At 42.4% G+C, this 17732-nt stretch overlaps 1 protein-coding gene and 1 long non-coding RNA gene across 13 annotated transcripts in view; both read left to right on the forward strand.

Moving 5' to 3' along the window:
- The first annotated feature begins 313 nt into the window (after positions 1–313).
- Positions 314–11100, forward strand: LOC139674528 (uncharacterized). Its single transcript, XR_011698315.1, has 3 exons — positions 314–437; positions 7416–7513; positions 10897–11100. It is a non-coding gene; the product is annotated as an uncharacterized lncRNA (long non-coding RNA).
- Positions 11101–12891: 1791 nt separating this feature from the next.
- The window catches only part of PARD3 (par-3 family cell polarity regulator), a 447638-nt gene continuing 442797 nt past the window's right edge, over positions 12892–17732 (forward strand). For all 12 annotated transcript variants that reach the window (XM_071559915.1, XM_071559924.1, XM_071559920.1 and 9 more), the window contains exon 1: positions 12892–13367. In XM_071559915.1, the coding sequence (XP_071416016.1) occupies positions 13248–13367 (120 nt within the window). In that variant the 5' untranslated portion in view covers positions 12892–13247. The remainder of the gene's footprint in view (positions 13368–17732) is intronic.

A 17732-nucleotide genomic window follows, 5' to 3' on the forward strand; every position in this document is an offset into this window, starting at 1 on the left:
AAATCAAATTCATTGCCTATTGCTTGCATTTTGACAAAGCTAAAAGTGCAAACACATAATTAATTGTCTTGGAGGTTTTATTTAAGTCACAATAATGAGACCTGCAATTCTGTAGCTTTCTTTTAAGTTATATCAGCATGTCTGTACTTGAAAAATGTTAACAGGTTTGTTGAAAAATCTTGCTATGATTGGCCAACTTTTTATAAGCTGCAGTCTGATATCCAGTTTGAACATCCAGAGAAATATTAACCACTCTCAGTCTGAAAATCAATACTGGTTTGTTGGTTTCTTTTTCACTGTGTGACTACCCTGCCACAGGTAGATCACTTCAGCCCTCTTAGACGCCTTTAAAACATACCTTCCCTCAGCAGTTCTCAAAATGAAGACTTTATACGGTGACCAGGCAATTCTCCCATGCAGTGCTATGTGACATGCAGGTATGTCCCTCTCCCAACCTTTGTGAAAGAGCAGAACAGTTTTTCTTTCACAGAACAAGCCATCATTACTTTTCTTTTTACAAGATTGCGATACCATGGCTACTCCTCCCCAGTTGGCCAACATTTATCTCTACTTTACTGAAAATGAACTTTCCCTTTCCACCTCTCCCACATCTCCCTGGTACTCTCAGGCTACCCCTGCCCCCCTCCCTGAATTCTCTCGCAGGCAGAATAGTGGTGGGCGGTCGTATTATTTCAAGCTCCTCAAGCTGGAAAACTTTGCCAGAGTGAATCACTTTGCTTTCTTATTACTGCAGTTAGAAGCAAGCTGAAACTTGCCATTCGCGAGGTAACTTTCATTTTGTTCCCCACATTGTTTCTTTGTCCTTGGCTTCCAGAGCTCAGAGTTTTTTTCTCTTTTGCCAGCTCTGCTTGGATTCAAAAGCAGGCTGAGTGAAGTAGTTACTAAAACTGCCTGAATTCAGATTACTGCTGAGGAACTGTACTATTTGCAGTTATCTGTCTTTTAAACACGCTGGGCTCTTCTGGTTGACATGAACAGTCAAGTTCAGTGCTGTGGGTTATTTTACGGTCTGATGAGAAACTGGTGATGAAATCAGGTGTGTCTGTGGCACAGTCCTGTTTATTTATAATCAAAGCCTTTTTTTCCACTAGTATAAGGCAGATCTTAAATAGCAGCAGTTTTTTGCATTTAAATCATATTTCAAGCTCACTCAAGCCTATTTGTGAGGCTTGTTTTTGGGTCCATACATTTTTATATTCTATTGTTGCTTGCTTTCTCAGTTTCATGGACTTCCCATCCCTCTGATAGACACATCCAACATTGCAAAGTAAAACTAAAGAAACTAATCCTTCTACACAGGTCTCTATTTTGGGTATTGATATATGGTATGGAAGCTGCAGGTCACAAAGGGGAGTTGCAGCTCATCTTCCTATTCAGCCCACTTGATTACAGATGTTAACATGGTCAGATGGGAAATTGTTGCATTGTGAGGGAGAGGTGAGAGCAGGCAGGTAGGGGAGACTGTCCAAAATCTGTGTCCCTGTTGCTTTTGGCAGAAGACTTTGTCCAGAGAGACAGTTGTCAAGAGGAAAAAGAAAAATGGTCCCATCAGTCTCAGGGATCACCATTGTTCTCTGGATTGCAGGAGAAAAAGGAGATACTTGAGATAATAGATTGGGCGTTTGGGCAGGGAGGGTTTTGCTGTATTTTCCAAAGGACAGCTCTGCGTTGCCAGGTCTCTTTCATTATCAGGTGAAATGCTTCTATAAAATGATGGCTGAGAATATCTGCACTGGTGGAAGCTGGAAGCATAGGTAGGATTAGGCAGCTCCCGGAACAAAGTTCTGGAGTTCAGAGGAACATCTGTCCCCAGGGAGGGCGGGACTGCCTGGATGTGTTAATTACTCCTTTGTAGGCAGAGTAATCCTCAGAGCAGATATTCAAATATGAATATGAGCCTGAGCATTATGATGTGGTGACAGTGAGCCAGATTTTCCTGCAGTGTGAAGGCAATCAGGCTCTCGATGGATCCATCCCACTGTTGCAGTACCAAAAATACATTGAATAATTTTGCATATGGGGAAGTGCTGACTCCACAGCAGAATAGGCAGACTCCAGCAAAATGACACTGTTAATCTTTCTGCCTATACAGTGTCTGTTCTATGAAGAGAAATCTTTACTTAGTCATTAGTGCTGCAAAAGCAGTGTGCTAACAATTATTAAATCAAAACTCTGCAGTCAAACCAACAATGTTGTTTTAGCTCAGTTAAAGTAGGCATAAAGCACTACACAAGCAAAATCTACATCAACATCTTCCATGTCTGATAAGTCTGGCACTTTTCACCATCACTAAAATTGCCTCCGGCCTACCAAGCACTAAGACAGGGCTTTACGATTAGTTCCACTAATGCCAGAGAAGAGTCTCCTGATGATGCCAACAACTGCAGCCGTTTATCCGTCAGTATTTACAGAGACAAGGGTTGGATCCTTCCTGCTTCTATCTGCACAGTCTCAGGGAAAGGCCCCACTCAGCCCATGTGTTTGGATACTTGGTTTTGTGTCCCTTCTGTGAGCACCATGATTAAAGGAGAGCTTTTTTTTTCTATAGTAGCTGAAGGAATTTGAGACCATGGAGGACCGTGGCTTGCTGCAGGGATGGCTGCTTCTCAGCTCTGGTGACTTGAAGTTGCCAAAAATAGCTTGAGAAGAGAAAACTGCAAAAAGAGAAATCGTGGTAGTGAAAGGAAAAAAGAGCTGCAGTGTCAGCAAAAAGAAGCTCGTGCAAGGACTTTATGTACACAGCTCTCACATCCCTCAGCTGGGCATGTGTTTGTGTTTGCATTAGGGATGAAAAGACTTTCTTAGTAGTCAATTGTAAATTATTGAATATATCATGTATCAGTATATGAAAAGAGGAAATGTAAAAATAGAAAAAGGAATATCAATATTGCATAAGCAATACAGAAAATCTGAAAAAATTCAAAGGGAATAGATGAAATTAAGATTTGATGAAGCTGAGACATGCAACTAGAAAACTTGAGAATAAGTCATCATATCCTAAAAGCTTGAGACATTAGAGGAGGCAAGAAAGTATATTCACTGTATAACAATTAAGAATTTAAGAAGATACTATGAAAATAAAGCTGTACTGTAAAGATGGGCAGAACATACAAAATATTTTTATGATGAACAGGAGGAATCCAAACTTTTGCAGTCACTACAAGAGAAGAAAAGTTCAGGTAATTGCTATGTGCAAAACAGGATACCTGGCAGTATGGAAGAAGGGAGGGATCTACACCTAGTAGGTGTTTCTTGTCTGAAAAAACCTGGATTCTGAACCACGTGCATTGGTAGAATTGTCTGTCTGAAGATGGAGAGGATGGGATGAAACAGAAAGTTTCTTTGAAAAAAATCACTCCCTGCATACAACTTTCTGATGAGGCTGTTATTTGTCAGCCTAAGCAGTGGGCCCTGTGGCAGACACGTAATTCTAAGGAAATATTAGGAGTTTAAGTACTGACCTAAATCACATAATGCATGAGAGTTATATTGACTTACCTTTACCATCTTGCCCATGCACATATCAACCATTTCACTGTGAATTGCAAAGCTTATGTGATTGAACCAAATATATTCAGTAATTTTTGCTGTCATTCAAAAAATATCAAATTATATGGTAAGTTTGTGTCATAAAGTTTTCTAAATTTTTTTTTATGTGTCCAATATGCTCCAAGCATGGGTAAAGATCTCAGCGTATGAAAATATGCAGATAGAGTTCATTTCTAGAATATAAGACACTTAAAGAACATTGCTAATATAAAAAAAAAAGAAAAGAAAAAAGGAATTGCCCACATTTATTGCTTGGAGTTGTTCACTCAGCAAAAAACAAAGAGGAAGTCAGAGAACAGGCAAAGGCACAAGTCATGAACATACAAAATATGCTAAAAATTCTTACTAGATCTAAACCAGGTTGATATCTACAGAAGGTAAGTGTTGAATATTTAGTGTTTCAGAAAATTTGTTTGGATAGAATTGGATAGATGACTCTCAAGCATTGCTAACACCTTCTTTTTGCCTGGAGCATATGGTTCAAAGCATGTGAAAAGCTCTGGCCAGAACAGAGTATCCATCTCCCTGCACTGCTGAAAGGAGCAGGGATAAATATCAAAGCTATTAATCTCAGAAGACAAAAACAGCCACCCTCAGAGATAGGAGTGTGACTCACAAAACTGGCAGCCCAAAGCTGAAACTACTGCCCGCTGTCTGTCCTGCCACAGACAAGGACAACTCAGCAACATGAAAAGCAGCTCTTTGAGCTGCTACAGTTTAGTCGACAGTATTTTAAGTTGCATTGGCCATTTCAGGTTGCCTTTGGACACCGACACAGCAGTGATTCAGAGTGTGTCATCTGGCTGTTTGCAATATGAGGTCAGCAACCCCCAGGAGTGAGGTGGAGGAACCCCAAGGCAGGGCAAACTGTTTTTCTCCAGCTTTAATGTTCCCGAGTCCATTGCAGCTGCTCTTTGCTACAGTAAGAACTGGAAAATCTGGGATCCCTTCACATCCCTCCTCAGTTGCTTCAGACTTGAAAATCTATCTCAGGCAGGAAAAGTATAGAGAAAACATCATTCAGTGCACTCATATTTCAAGCTGTGAGCTGGAGTAGGGGTTGGATTCTGGAAGAAAAAAGATTGGAAATCTTTAGCAGCATATTGATAAATCTTGCATGTAAGAAAACACAATTGTAAAATGACATGTCAAACAAATCACCTACCATGTTACCAGTTTAACAAGTTGAGAAAAAATTGTTTTCCCTTACAGAAAATAGTTGTTTGACCATAGTAGATTTAAATTATTGAACTCTTGCAGAAGCTTATAGGTATTTAAACTCTTTATTGTCTTGCCTGTGTGCTAGTTTGGGCTGGGATAGAATTAATTTTCTTCATAGTAGCTAGCATGGGGCTATGTTTTAGATTGGTGCTGGAAACAGGTGAGGTTGTAGTTTCTGTGGTGGCAGAAAGACAGTTTTTCAGTCCTTGAGAGGGGTTATAGCTTCTTTGGTATAATGCACTTGCATGCCAATATTCATGTTTTATTTTCTCTGTCTTTATGTATTGAGCAATATCCTGTACTAGCAATTCACTGTACTTCAACTCATCAACTAGAGACATCATTTAAGTTCTCAATAACTTATTAGTAAGAAGTTTTATTTTTTTCTAAAAGAGAAAATAAACTTTACTGAGACATATGAAGGAACAGCTATTAAACCCAGAATAAACTGAAATCCTAGAACAGATGACATGATGGATGTAGTCACAGCATCAGCTGGATTAGTGTGGAGCCACAGTATGAACTTCTGGCAAATTAGAGGGCACTTGAGTTGGTAATTTCAGCTGCAGGAAGATGGGTAGAGCTAAAATTGTCCATCTGATCTGTCTGTCTTGGTTTGGATGTGTGAGTTAATCTGCTCTAAATTCTGCTCTGAAATCTAAACACACAGTCCCTGCTGACGGTAGCAGGACCTGTGCTCAGGTGTGGTCCTGGAGACCATTCTGTAATTGTAATGTGTGAGAAATCTTGCTTTTTAAATATGCTGCCGTTTTCTTGAGCCCTGGAATGTCAGTTGCTGAAGGGCCTGTGTAGAGGGTGTCTTTTTGCCCAGTGAAACAAGATGAGACCTGAGTGAAGACTTTTTTTTGGCACTGAGCAGTGGCTCTCTGCTGCTGCTCTCCACAGAGACACTCCTGCAGTGCACTGTAGTCCCTGTGTTAGTGTAGCCAACAACAGATGAAAAACCAAAAGGTGATCTTATCAAGTGATTTTGTTGTCACTGCTTTCAGCTCTTCTCACCTGTTGGAACTTGATGGACTCGATATCCTGCGTCTGCCAGGGCTAGTTAATTGACTTTGTATTGGAGAAGACAGATTGGTTTCAATTACAGATTTTAAATCTTTGCAGATCAATTTAAGCTGTTTGGCTTCTTCTGTGAAGAGTTAAAGCATTCTTATGCTGTATAACACTGTACTGTATTTTGGAAAATTTACCCATTTACTGTCATCATCTTTTCAATCTTGAATAAAATAGATTACTGGTGTTTTGACACAATCTGTCATGTATTTTTAGCTCATGGGGACTCTCCTATTTCATATGAGTCTTCCTTTTTACTGATTTCAGCATCTGCAAATACTTTTAAGCAAGACAAGAAGAATGGAAGGCAATAAATGGACGTGAGATGAAAGGGGAAGTGGGATTGGTTATGGAAAAGAGAATGAAATAAAGAAAGAGAAGAGGAAGGAAGGAGAATCTGATGTTCATGAAATGAAAATAAGAGAAAGCAAGTAGTGAAACAGATCATGTGTCACCTCTTTCTGATTCTTTTTTTTCTTATTTCATCTTCTCTAAAACAAGAATTATCTTAAAAGCAATGTACAAATTTCAGCTGTCTGCTTTTGACCCAGCCCTCTTTAAAGAGAGCTACAGTTGCTCAGAACCAGAGTGGATTTGGAAGTTTTTGGAAGTTTTGGAAGTCATCAGCCAGCAGTTTTGCAGCAGTAGTGAAAGGAAATGTGCAACTCATTCCCTGCTGGTCCCTCATGCTTTGGCACTTGTCTGCTAGCCTGTGCCCTGGAAAAGGCTTTCTGCAGGTGCTGTGGGACTTTGCTCGGGAGCAAATATTTATGCAGGAGCAATAGATAGCATGTGTTTTCAGTGTGAGTAGCAGCAGGAGTGCATTTAACTCTATGTGTAACAGATATGAACATGTTCCAAGTGCATGTCTGTATTTATATCCCTCTAAATTCCTGTGCAAATTGGAAAGTCTCTGCTGTAATATCCTTACCCCATGCAGTCCTCCCTGTTACCATCAACCCAGGGACAAGCTGAGCAAAGGACATATTTCCCTTCAAGCTTCATCAACCTTTTCCTGCAAACATCAAGATAAACTTACTGAAAGCCATGACACTATCCCATTCATTTTCAGTCAAACAAGGATGAGAACAGGGTGTGAAATTATTCTGGGATCCCTAAAGGGGAACACCAGCTGAGACATATATTCTTAATATGCTTATAAACCACATGAATAACTTGTGTGGTGGAATATCTGTATTACCATGTTTTGATAGGCCTTTTGACTAACATACCCCGTGGGTGTTCCTCTTCATGTCACAGGAAGGTATTTTTTCAGGAATGCTCATCAATAGATAAAACCTGATTGTGGCAAATAATTTGGCATAGCTTCTCCAGTGAATGGGTTCCTCTGACAGTATCTGAACTAGTTCCAGCTCTGGTAAGTACTTGACAAACGAGCCCAGTACTGTAGCTCTGTGTTGATAATGTTTATATGTTATTTTGGTAGGGTAGATAAGGCCCTAGGGGCTGATCCAAAGCCTGCAGAAGTCAATGGAAAGACTCTACAAGGCTTTTTAGTCACTAGAATTCTGCATTCTGTGTTTCAGAGTTTGGAAATCTTTGCCAAGAACTTCATCAATAACTGACAGGCTGGAAGAAAAGCAAAGGCAAACTTCTGGACAGGCAGAAAGAAGGAAAGAAGAAAGTAAGAATCCAATAAATTCTCAACAGAGACAAAATGTCTCCAAGTAGCTTTTGTACATGAAGATTAAAAGATAAGTAACCTCTGACATTTTTAGGAAAGTACCATGTTTCTAAAAGCCTAAGACAAAACTAAAATGAACATCACAAGGTCTTAAAATAATTTATTCTACAAATATCCTTTAGTTCAGTCTTCTGTATGAAGATTTCTGGTGGTACTTTTAAATCTTTCAGGTTCCGCTATTTTTAACAGCTTTATTTTTACAATTTTTACTGATAATTTCTGGTAATTGAAAAGTTGCTACAAATCTACTTTTACTGATGATATACTTATGTGTTTGTGTCGAATACTATAGGGATAGGCATCAATGACCATTCTACTTAGCTTATCTAGTATTTTCCATGGAGGAAAATACTATGTTTAGTTTTTCATTTGCTAGGTGTTGGGAAGCTCTGATGATTGAATGTCAGGAGCTGCCTTTTGAAATTGGTCAGGGATAAAATTCCAAATTTGTGTAAGTGCTTTTTCTTAGGTCTGTGAAGTTATGTAGGGATTTTCTGGTCTCAGCTGCTGACATTCACTGTTCCCCTTCTCCCTTTTCCTTTCCTCTGGAAAACTTGCTGACATAGTGGACTTCAGGTATAACTGGCCTCATATCCCCAGAGCAAACCCATCAGTCACAGTGGTGTGGGTGGGGTCTTCAGAACAGCTCAGTGGACCGGGAGAAGGTGGCAGATCATTCTCCTCCTGGTGCAATCCCTGGGTGACTCTGTCACTGTGGGCACAGATCTGTGGCCCCTCCATGGCCCCAAAGGCACATAAAGAATGGCCAGATCCAACACCTGACTTAGACATGTATTTTGCAGTACAAGAACATTCAGAAATTCACCTTTATCATTGTAAGAATATCATTCTATTCAGCCCATAGCATAAACACAGTACGTGGTAAGAGAGCTGGGGCTGGGTAAAGCTAGTAGTGTGAATGTTTTCCTTATGACAATCCATTGCTCTCGCACACGCAAAGACTGTTTGGGTGTCTCCTGGCGGTGCACTCCTCTGTGCTCTGGTTGTCACCAGTATCTTCACTTTTTTCATGTAGGTCAGGTTTTTCACTTTTTAAACCTGCGATTATTCTGCTTCCTTATCTGTGGATTATCTCCAAGTGCCCACATCAAAAAGTGACTCAATATTCTAGCTCAGGCCTTCCCAGTTCTCAGCACAAAGAAGCCTTTAGTTGGCATAACTTAGAGAAACACTCCCATTTAAACAGTTTATGATGGCTTAAACCCACCAGAGCACTATCAAGAAGACTATTAAAAATCCTTGAACATAGTTCATAAAGTAGCCTAAGACCAGTATAGATAAAAGGGGAAAAAAACAAACGGTAGTGAATTCACCTAAAGTCATTCTCACTCTTCCTAATCACCTTCTCACCATCTGGAGTTGCTTGAGACATAGGTTGGAGCCTCTGAAAAGGTTAAAGGTCTTCCGGATTTTCCTCAATATTATTCATTTTTCTTTGCTACAATTTCTTTCTTCTATTGTACCAAAACTTGTGCATCTACATCTCCTAAGTCTGACATTAATATGTGTGTATTTTTGTAATTGCTTTTTACTGATTTGAGGGCTTTTCAATCTCCAAATCCCAGCCTCTTTTGAGAAGTTGTTGAAAATATGTTTTTATTCAGTCTTCTCTCCTTTTTTTTCTTTCTTCAGACCAGAGCTAGCCACAATTACTTAATAAACTTTAATGATTTTCTCATTCATAAAAGAAAATGATGGGAAACACGGCCTTACTCCTTTGTGGAAGAACTGTCAGTACGCAGGAAAAAAAAAATCACAAAGTATAACAGCTGAGAAGTCAACCCACTCCTGTAGCTAAAAGGTTATCCACTGAAGGATCTTAGTCACAGGCATGTTTACTGTGATAAGATTAAAAATTCAAAGTAAAATGTAAATGATTCAGAACTTTAAAAGTCAGATTTTTGAAAAAGAAATCAAGGTTTTCCGTAATAACTAAGCAGGAGAAGAGCAACAGCAGGTAGGTATCCTTAATAGTCAAAACCTGTTAGTGTTTGGTATATTCCCCATGTCATTTTCACAAATGGCACAACTCACATTGGGTACCAGATTTAAGCTTTTTTGTCTGCTTCATGTAAATTAGCTACCCTATTTTTCTTTTGTGACTTTGATACCTATAGGATTTTGATAATTTTTTTAAAAAACTGTAATTCTGCAAGGAATACCATTACTCTTCATTTTGACACTGGTCTTTCTACAGTACTGTATTAACTTTATTTGGCTTTAGGAAATACCCATATTTAAAATCGTGTGAACTTTGAACATACTGTACACTGGATAAGTGTATTCTTGTCAAACCAGGGAATATCTGTATACCATGAACAGACAACTAAACCTGAATACATACAGAATTATGCCATAAAAATTCTTTGTTGTAGAGTATAAAGGCAGGATAAACTGTGAAATAGCTCTGGAAATCAGCAGCATTCCACTGTCTGAATATTTTAACATTCATATAAAAGTGGATTTTGATAATCTGCATTTAGTTGCATGATTCTCTCTCCTTGCATATTTGCAGAGGCTACACAGGGGATTTCAACTGGTGAACATTTTGGATAGAACTTGAATACCAATCATTAGTAGTTGCAAGCTCAGATTCCTTCCATCCCATGTTCCATCTCCTACTTCTTTCTGCCAGACAGATAATCGTCTCTTTATGGAAATCTTCCAACAATGTAACTTTTAATAAATGAATTTTTAGGTTCTATGGTATGTTAGCCCAGAAAATCTCAACATCCAGAACTATACAAATGCCACCCATATTGCAACATGGTGTCCTCTCACTAAGTACATGGAAAGTAGTTGTAATTTTTGTAAACTAGTAACTCTTGCCAATTTTTCTCCTGATTAGTATAATCCTTTTCTCATAATCTCTTATAATAATGTTTTATACTTCATTTATCTTACATAATTAGACCTCGTACAACCTCACAGCCTTGTGACATTTGTTTCTGAAAGTTCATTCTTCCTTTTAAGGAGGAGCACAACAAACACTATACATGGTAAATTGTTTTCAAAATGTTTTCGGAATCATATATGTGTAACTTGTGTATGTGTATCTAGTGGGAAAGAAGCTAAAATCTTGGAGGTTCCCATTCCTGTTAGTACTATCAGTATTCGTGTACAAGTCTTTAAGCTTTGGCCTTAAATCGGATCCCAGGATAGACTTGTTTTCTTGTACTTCATTACTGAAGTTTCCCGTTTCACACATTTAATGGAAAAACTATGAATGTTTCTTTCTACACTGTTAAAGTTGGGTTTTTTTGTTTTGGTTTTTTGTTGTTTGTTTGTTTGTTTGTTTCCAGAAGACTGTTAGAACAGCTGGGAAAACTGCCAAGAAACTTACTAAAGACAGCAAGAGCAGGAATTAAATCACAGAAAAACATGAAAAACCTGTAGTTGTATCTGAACGGTGAAATAGTTACTGCTGACCAGCAACAGTATTAAGTTTTATAAATAAAATTGTGGTAAAGTTCCTGATATGCAACATTATGTTTCAGTAGATAAATGCAAATGACAACTGAAGTATATAATGTGGAACATTATATAGTCTGTGCCATTCTTGTTAAAAGTTCTTGTTAAAAATAGCATGGGAAGAGCCTCTACTGACTTCACATTTTCACAGTTCCTTCTTCAAGTTTCTCAGGTGATGTGTATTAAACAAAGGATTTATACCTCTTTCATCTTCTTGGTATGTTCCCAGCAGCTCTTATGATCACATATAAAATGCAGAAGCAGCAGCTTAATGGAAATTTTCATCATTTTCCAATAATAAATTTGATGAGCTATGGCCATAAAAACATGGAGTATATTCAGTTGTCTCAGTCATCAGCTGTAAACTATTTACTCCAGTTTTATTACATTTCTGCCTTTCTGAACTCCTGCATGCTGCCTTTATTCCACACAAGTGAGCACTGGCGATATGACAAAATATGCTTGTTTCTTGCTTTAACAGACAGATGTACTGTTTCTCATATGGAATTCAGATATATTAGTTCAGATAACTTATGCACGTAATGGCAATAAAATTGATGTCTAAGCTAGGAATTATCTGTGGGTCAGCAGGTAGATTGTTTGACCTTGTGAGTGTCCCAAAGCTTTCCTAAACTGCAATTAGTAGCAAAAGTTCTGTGGATTTCAATTTAATTAGGCAATACACATGGAACCAAACTAATATAAACTGACTGCTCCCTTTTTTACACTGGAAACTGCTAACTAGAATGCAAAGGGTTAGGGGTGCCATTCTCACCCTTGACTTAACTGGGCAATAATTTCACCTTTGATGTTTTAAAAACATCATTAATTCTGCTCTTTAGCTGGGTACCTATTAAACCGCAGACAGCTTTGCCATTTGTACCAGGTTTGAAGTTCTTAAAGTTACTAATACTATTGCTAAGGGAACAAGAGCAGACTGCCAGCTGGGACAGCTGCCGGGCAGGGAGCACCAGAGGACACGTGCTGAGTTGCCCGGTGTTGTAGAAGGATGTTGACATTATGTGCTACAAAGCTTACTTGAACTTCACATCTCTAGTGCCGCGTTTAATTACAGAGAAAAAGAAAAGCAGCTTTCCTCCTCTCGCCTTCCTGTCCTCCAAACTTTGCCTTTATTCTCTTTAATTTGAATTGTTTCATCATTCCTACTCAAAAGATACATGTTGTCAAGCCACACTGAATGTCCATCGAACTGCGCAATACCATTGTCAGAGAAATCCATGAAAAAAGTCAGCGATATTGACAAACCCCTTTGACTTGTGACAGCTTTGAGGAGGAGATGGCTCAGCGGTTCCACACGGATGCTGATGTTACTGATGCACCAGTTTTCGCTCTGCATTAGTCCACTTGCATTAAGAGATGCCCGAAACACCATGAAGACCATGTGATTTCGGCTGGGCGCGGTGGCACACCCGGAGGGACAGCAGACCTCTGCGGTGCCTCGCAGCGCACCTTCTCTCCGGTGCCATGACTTGCTGTCCCTCGGCTCGCGTACCTGAGGCAGGGCGGCAGCAGGCTGCCTTCCCAGGAGGGGCAGCAGCAGCGCCCGTCCCCATAGTGCACCAACTGAGCGACCAGGAGTTTTCGGGGCTCCTTGTGCCGGTGCGCCCCAGGGACCCGCTAGGGCAGCCCCTGCACCCCCGGGCTCGATGCGGGCACCCCGGCCCCGCTCCGCGGGGGCAGCGGGCGGATCGCGCTGCCGCCAGCTGTGGAACCCCGTCCCGCTCCCCCCGCCCCGTCCGCGGTGCCCGGCGGCTGCCCCCGCCCCGCCGCACCGCCCCACGCCTCCGGAGCGGGAGGCAGCGCCGCCGCCCCGCCTGCTGCCGCTGCGCGCCGGGGTAGGCGCCGAGCAGGTGGCCGCGGGCAGCACCGCGGCATGTGAGCGGCCCCCGGCCCTCGGGAAGGCAGCACCGGCCCCCGTCCTGCGCTGCCCTCCCTTCCCTTCCCCTCCCCTCTCCTCCCCTCGCCTCGCTGTCCGGCCGCGCAGCCGGGGCGGAGGCAGACAGGGCGCCCGCAGCGGCAGCCCGGCAGCGGCCGGGGGCTGAGCGTCGCGCCCCGCCGGGGGCGGCCGTGGCGGAGGGCGGAGAGGAGGAGGAGGAGGGGGAAGAAGAAGAAGAAGGCTGCGCGGGGCCGGAGGAACGCGGGAGCCCCCCGGCCGCGCAGGATGAAAGTCACGGTGTGCTTCGGGAGGACGCGGGTGGTCGTGCCCTGCGGGGACGGGAACATGAAAGTTTTCAGCCTGATCCAGCAAGCGGTGACCCGGTACAAGAAGGCGATCGCCAAGGTGAGGGGCGCGGGGAGCGGCGCCCGCGATCAATATGGCGCTTCCCGGAGTGGGGAGGGAAGCGAGGGGGAAAGTCCGGGCTGCCCCGCCGGGGGCGCGGCGGGACCGGGGCCGGCGGAGCCCGCGAGGACTGTGCCCGGCGCCGCCACGGGGAGCGGGTAGCGGGCCGGGGGGGGTTTGGCACCTCCGCGATCCCTCTGCGGCTCCCCGCGGGCGCCTGGCGGGCTCCAGCCCTTTGTTCGCCGGTGCCGGGCGGCCCCCGGGGGTGTCGGTGCGAGACCCACCCGAAGCAGCCGGCAGAGCGGCGCGGGGTCCGGCTGTGCCGCGTGTGCCCCGGGGCGGACCGAGGCGCCGCGGGCCGGGCAGGATTCGCCGCACAGGGCTGGAAATCCAGCCCCAGGCTTCCCGGCCCTCCAGGCCCGGCAGGGAGGGCGGTGCGAAGGGACCCCGTGGCGGGGGCGTCCGGCGGAGCCCCGCGGGCCGCCCCCTGCGCCGGGAGAGGGTCCGGGGGGGTCGTGGCAGCGCCGCCGCCCAGGCGCGGGGGGGAGCGCCCGCCGTGCCCCGGAGTGCGGGAGCGGCTCCGGCTTCCCGCAGCCCCATGTTGAAATCCCTGGCTGTGGGTGTACAGGCAGTTTCACACTTGGCTTTTCCTCCATGGGCGACTTGTTGGGCTTTGTTTTTTTCCCTTTCTGTCTTTTTCCTCCCCCTTTGCTTTCTTTCTTTCTTCCTTTCCCCCTTCCCGCTCCCGTACTTTTTTGTTGCTGCAAACTTCTTTTTAATCAATTGGTTTGTTGGGACAGTACGACCGTGTTGGCTGAGAACTTGAGCAGTGCTCTTCCCCTTTCCTCTGCCTGATCCATCCCAGCAGCTGAGTGTGCTTTCCCCCCTTATCCCTTCTGACATGCTTTACAGTTCTGACTCTGAAAGTTTTGCTTTGGCAAATGCAGACTGCCAGGCTCTCCTGAAACATGCAGTGTAAGGAATACTGTGAATGGTGTATTGATTGGCTTGAAGTGATTCCCAAGAAAATTGTTAAGATCAGGGTTTTTTCATGGAGAATTCCACTTGCTGGGAGGAGAAAACTAACTGAGGTTCCCATCACCTGAAGAACATGGTTTTGAAGAGGGAAAACATACTCTGATTCTGGCTGGAAAAAGAATAAAATGATTCTCTAGGATATGGCTATGGCTGCAAAGCAGCTGTTATTTATATACAACAGTTAATGCACACAGATCATCTACCTGCATGTAGGAGACAGGAGCCAAAAGTACCTCTCTGGTTAAGGTAAACCAGTAAAGTGTGACCCTTGGTGGAGCACAGAATGCCTCGTCGGTGTTCAGATGAGGAGCATTTGCAGCCTTTGTTCGTCAGTGTTACAACATTAATAAAAGTAATTATTTTGATGAGTTGTGTTCCAAAACTGTGGCCTGTGTAACTCCCGTGGCAATGGACTGCATCCTGGCTTCCAATTGTTAAGTTGCATTAAGTGATGGCAATTGCATTCTGCAGCATAATGTTAAACCTGGAAGGGACTGCAAAAGTGAAACACGTGTCAGTCATCAGGAAAAGGTTACATGATTGCAAATGGTGTCAGTTTCTTCAGGAAAGAAGTGGCCCACCTGAGGAAGCAGGAAGAGATAGCAATGTAACTCTTCTTTGAATGTCTGAAAAGACAGTTTGCAGAGGGACAGCCAGACTTCGACTGATCCCTGGTAACAAAGCTCTGCACCCTGGGTTTAAAATGACACAGTGGTTTTGTTTATTAGTATTTATATGGTGGTTATGCTATATGCCACTGGTGTGGACTTGAGGTAGCCATAATTACTGAGATTGTTTCTATTATATGGAAATTCTGTGGTTGAAGACAGTAGCAGAGTCCATGGGCTTTCTCTGTGTTTTATATGGTCACTGTCATACCTTATTTTTAACTTAAATTCACTGCAGGTTTTCTGTGGTGGTGTTTATGTAGTAAGGCAGTGTATCCCCAGTGTTTTGTAAACAGATGTATAGTGCTGCTTGCTATGCTAACAGTTTAGTAACATAGTAATTTTATGGTTTAAATGCCAGAATTTCAAAGATGACCATCTTTTTTGTAGCAGTTAGTTGGTTTCCTTCTGTGCTAGTGTAGCAGAGGAGCAAATCTTCAAAAAGAGACAAGAAAGGGGACAAAAGTAATTCCTAAACTGAGAGGATCAAAGTATGTGTGTGTATATGAATTTAGAGTCTGGCAGCTGGTATCAAGCTGACACTGAAATCTACGTCCCCACCTCTGTGCTGTTATGGAAAAAAGCATATCTGGTGAAAGATTATTCAAAATATTTGAATTAAGTTTATAGTTTTCATACTTAGAGGAAAACCAGCATTTCTCATCCTACAAGAATGTGTGTGTCTGCTGCATGCAGCAGTTCCTTCAGAACTCCTTGAAGCCTCTGAGAACTGAGTTGTCAGCCCTTTCCAGATTACCTCCAACTTTGTCATTGTTTCCAGGCTGTGATTAGTAAGAATTGATCTGCACAATGTGCACTTTTGATGTCCCTGCAGTTGTAGCCCAGTATTGTGCTCGCAGAATGCCAGGAGTGAATAACTTCAAAATTTGACCTCACTGTTCTGACTTGGTACTATTTAGGTTGAAGAGACATATCAAGAATGGAAAAAATACATGTGGAAATAATCCACAGAATAGTAGGGTTCTGCTCTGTGCAAAATTTTGAGTTCAAAACACAGAGATACCAGACCTGCAGATAACTGCAGTTAGCTCTGGGTGTAATGTCTTTGATTATGACTCATAAATATATAAGAATTAATTATGGTTTAACACTGCTGTCGATATTAAATCTATGGGTGTGGCATTAATTATTAATAGGACAGACTGTGTTTGAAGCTTGGTCTGTGCAGCGTGTGTAAATTTTTCTGCTCTTTTGATTTTATTCCAAAAGAGGCTTTGCGCCTGAAACATTTTGTCTGCAGGTCGTGTTTGTGGGGAATGAACAAGCAAATGATAAGAGGTATTTGAAAAGTCCACCTTGTCCAGGGCAAGTGGAGTCAGTAAAATCGATGATGTTTAATGAAGTCCAGTTTGCATGGTGGCATACTAATGGTGCACTATTTGTGTGGCTGGATTGACTGATGCAGCCTCTGGCACAATGTCTGTCTGAGTGTTAAGGAGCACAGCTGGGGCTGGGGGTAGATGCCTGAGAAATGGTAGGTGCATTTTCCAAACCTTGCTGGTGAAGGGATGTGCAGGTTTGGAGATAATGTAGTTCTGCTTATGGCTTCCTAGCAAGAAGGTCAGAGGGATTTGAAAGGGCCAGCCAGCCACACCTGAGTGGCTTAACATTGGTGGCAAGACATGATGGACTGCACCAAAAGGGAGTAAACAGACAGGCAGTTGAGATGAAATGCACTTATCAAATACTGACCAAATGTTAAAATGTGGAAAATTATTATAGAAATGATGTATCAAGTAACTGCTTATCAAAAGGAAGTAATTGTGCATCTTGTAACTTTGGTTTGATCTAGTTGTAGCTAGAGAGGTTTCTGACTTTTTTTTTGGTTGATTTTCAACAACATAATCTTTCTGTGCCTTATTTTTTTATATTGTAATAATTTTCCCTTTTATCTTCTTTTTCTTGCAAGTATAAATAAGTGTGTATAAATAATGAGCAGGTATTTTTAAAAAATAATGTGATTCAAATGAGCACAGTAAGCAAGAATATGAAATAGGAAATCATAGATTTGCTGGAGTTGTTCACTGTCATGTTCAGTCCCTACAGGAATTGTTTGGTCTCTATCATAGAGATGCCCTGCATGACGAGCTTGTTGTGATGTTCCTAAACCTTGTATATAACCCTAACTTTCCAGTTTAAATAAGTAAATTAACAGTTTTCCTGCTGAATAAAAAAGATTTTTGTAGAAGTCTCTTGAGGCACAATACTTCAATTGTTAATTTAAAAACTGCAGTGGGCTAATATTTGTGAAAAGAAATTGTAATCTGCTCTTTGATAGTGTTTGAAGGCAGTTGCTGATAAGAGACCAGAACTCAAGGAAAGTTGGCAGTGTAAGCAAAGGTAACAGGTGTCAGATGACCATATTCTCGCTTAGTTTGTACATGGGAGGCTTAGGCCACCCAGAGCTTAAAGCTCCATCTCTTCGGTAGGTCTGACATTCATCAGCAGGGAATTGTGAGAGAGGGAGGTTGTAGTGTCAGGGAATGTGTGTGTGAAACTTCAGCTATTTTCTGGTTTTGACTTTTTTCCCCAGTGCCAGCTAATAGGGACTTCTCAGATTATTTGCTTAGAAGTCAGTTCTCAGACAGCAGATTGTCTTCCAGGTACACAGTGTCAGCTTGGGTACATTTTATGTTCT

Source organism: Pithys albifrons, chromosome 7, assembly GCF_047495875.1.
Source record: "Pithys albifrons albifrons isolate INPA30051 chromosome 7, PitAlb_v1, whole genome shotgun sequence".
Lineage (NCBI taxonomy): Eukaryota > Metazoa > Chordata > Aves > Passeriformes > Thamnophilidae > Pithys > Pithys albifrons.